Genomic DNA, 852 nt, shown 5'->3' with positions numbered 1-852 from the left:
TGACACAACAAAAGGAGAAGGAACAAGCTCGTCTGATATCACTAGCTGACAAAATGCAAGAATTATATCAAGAGGCCTTACATGGTGAGACACCCAGCGTAGCACAAACGCAGAGCAAACCACAAGCGGCCCCAGATTCTGACAAGCAAAAAGCATGCGAGAAATATCACAACAAGTCAGAGGAATGCAAAGAAAATGGTTGCCAAAGGAAAGGAACGAGTAACACGGAAGGCGCGTGCGAAACTAAACCAGGATCAGAAACCCCAGCAGCAGGGACAGGAGAGAAAACAAAAGAGGAGGTAGCCACAACTGGATGTGTAGCGCACAAAGATAAAACCGACTGTGAAAATGACAAAACAGGAGATAAACAAAATTGTGCATGAAGGAAGGGGAAAGATGGTGAAGATGACAAAGAGACGGAGAAATGCAGGGATGGTAGTTTTCTCGTCAATAAGAAAATGGATTTGATTGTTTCTGCTTCTATAGCCCTACGTTTTCAAGTTTTTTGTTCAATTTTATGAAATTTTTTGTTCTGAGATAATTCGCTCAAATTTTCTAAAATTTAATATATCTTAACACTTTTGAATTGCGAATTTGAAAAACGCGCAATTCATTTAAAAAAATTTAAAAAACATGAATTAGTACAATTTTAGTTGTTATACAGGCCTATGTGTAGAATATAGTAGGGTAATTGTATACTAAAATGAGTAATATATTAATTTAGTTTATTTCCCATTTTTTATGGATATCAAGTTAGTGTTGTAACTGTAATTACAAAGATAATGATAGTAGCAATAATAATAAAAATGGTAGAAGAGTTTTGTGAGTGTGCATATACGAATATTATAATAA

The 852-nt window shown here is 35.2% G+C and overlaps 1 pseudogene across 1 annotated transcript in view; it reads left to right on the top strand.

Annotated features, from left to right (window-relative positions):
* Window positions 1-482, top strand: part of TEOVI_000581200:pseudogene — a 1,443-nt pseudogene extending 961 nt beyond the window's left edge. Inside the window, exon 1 of the mRNA in view lies at window positions 1-482. This exon is cut by the window's left edge and continues 961 nt beyond it. Coding sequence covers window positions 1-482 — 482 coding nt within the window.
* Window positions 483-852: the final 370 nt, after the last annotated feature.

The sequence above is a fragment of the Trypanosoma equiperdum genome (assembly GCF_001457755.1).
Source record: "Trypanosoma equiperdum strain OVI genome assembly, contig: ctg_1302, whole genome shotgun sequence".
NCBI classification, from domain to species: Eukaryota; Euglenozoa; class Kinetoplastea; order Trypanosomatida; family Trypanosomatidae; genus Trypanosoma; species Trypanosoma equiperdum.
This window is presented reverse-complemented; position numbering and strand designations above follow the sequence as displayed.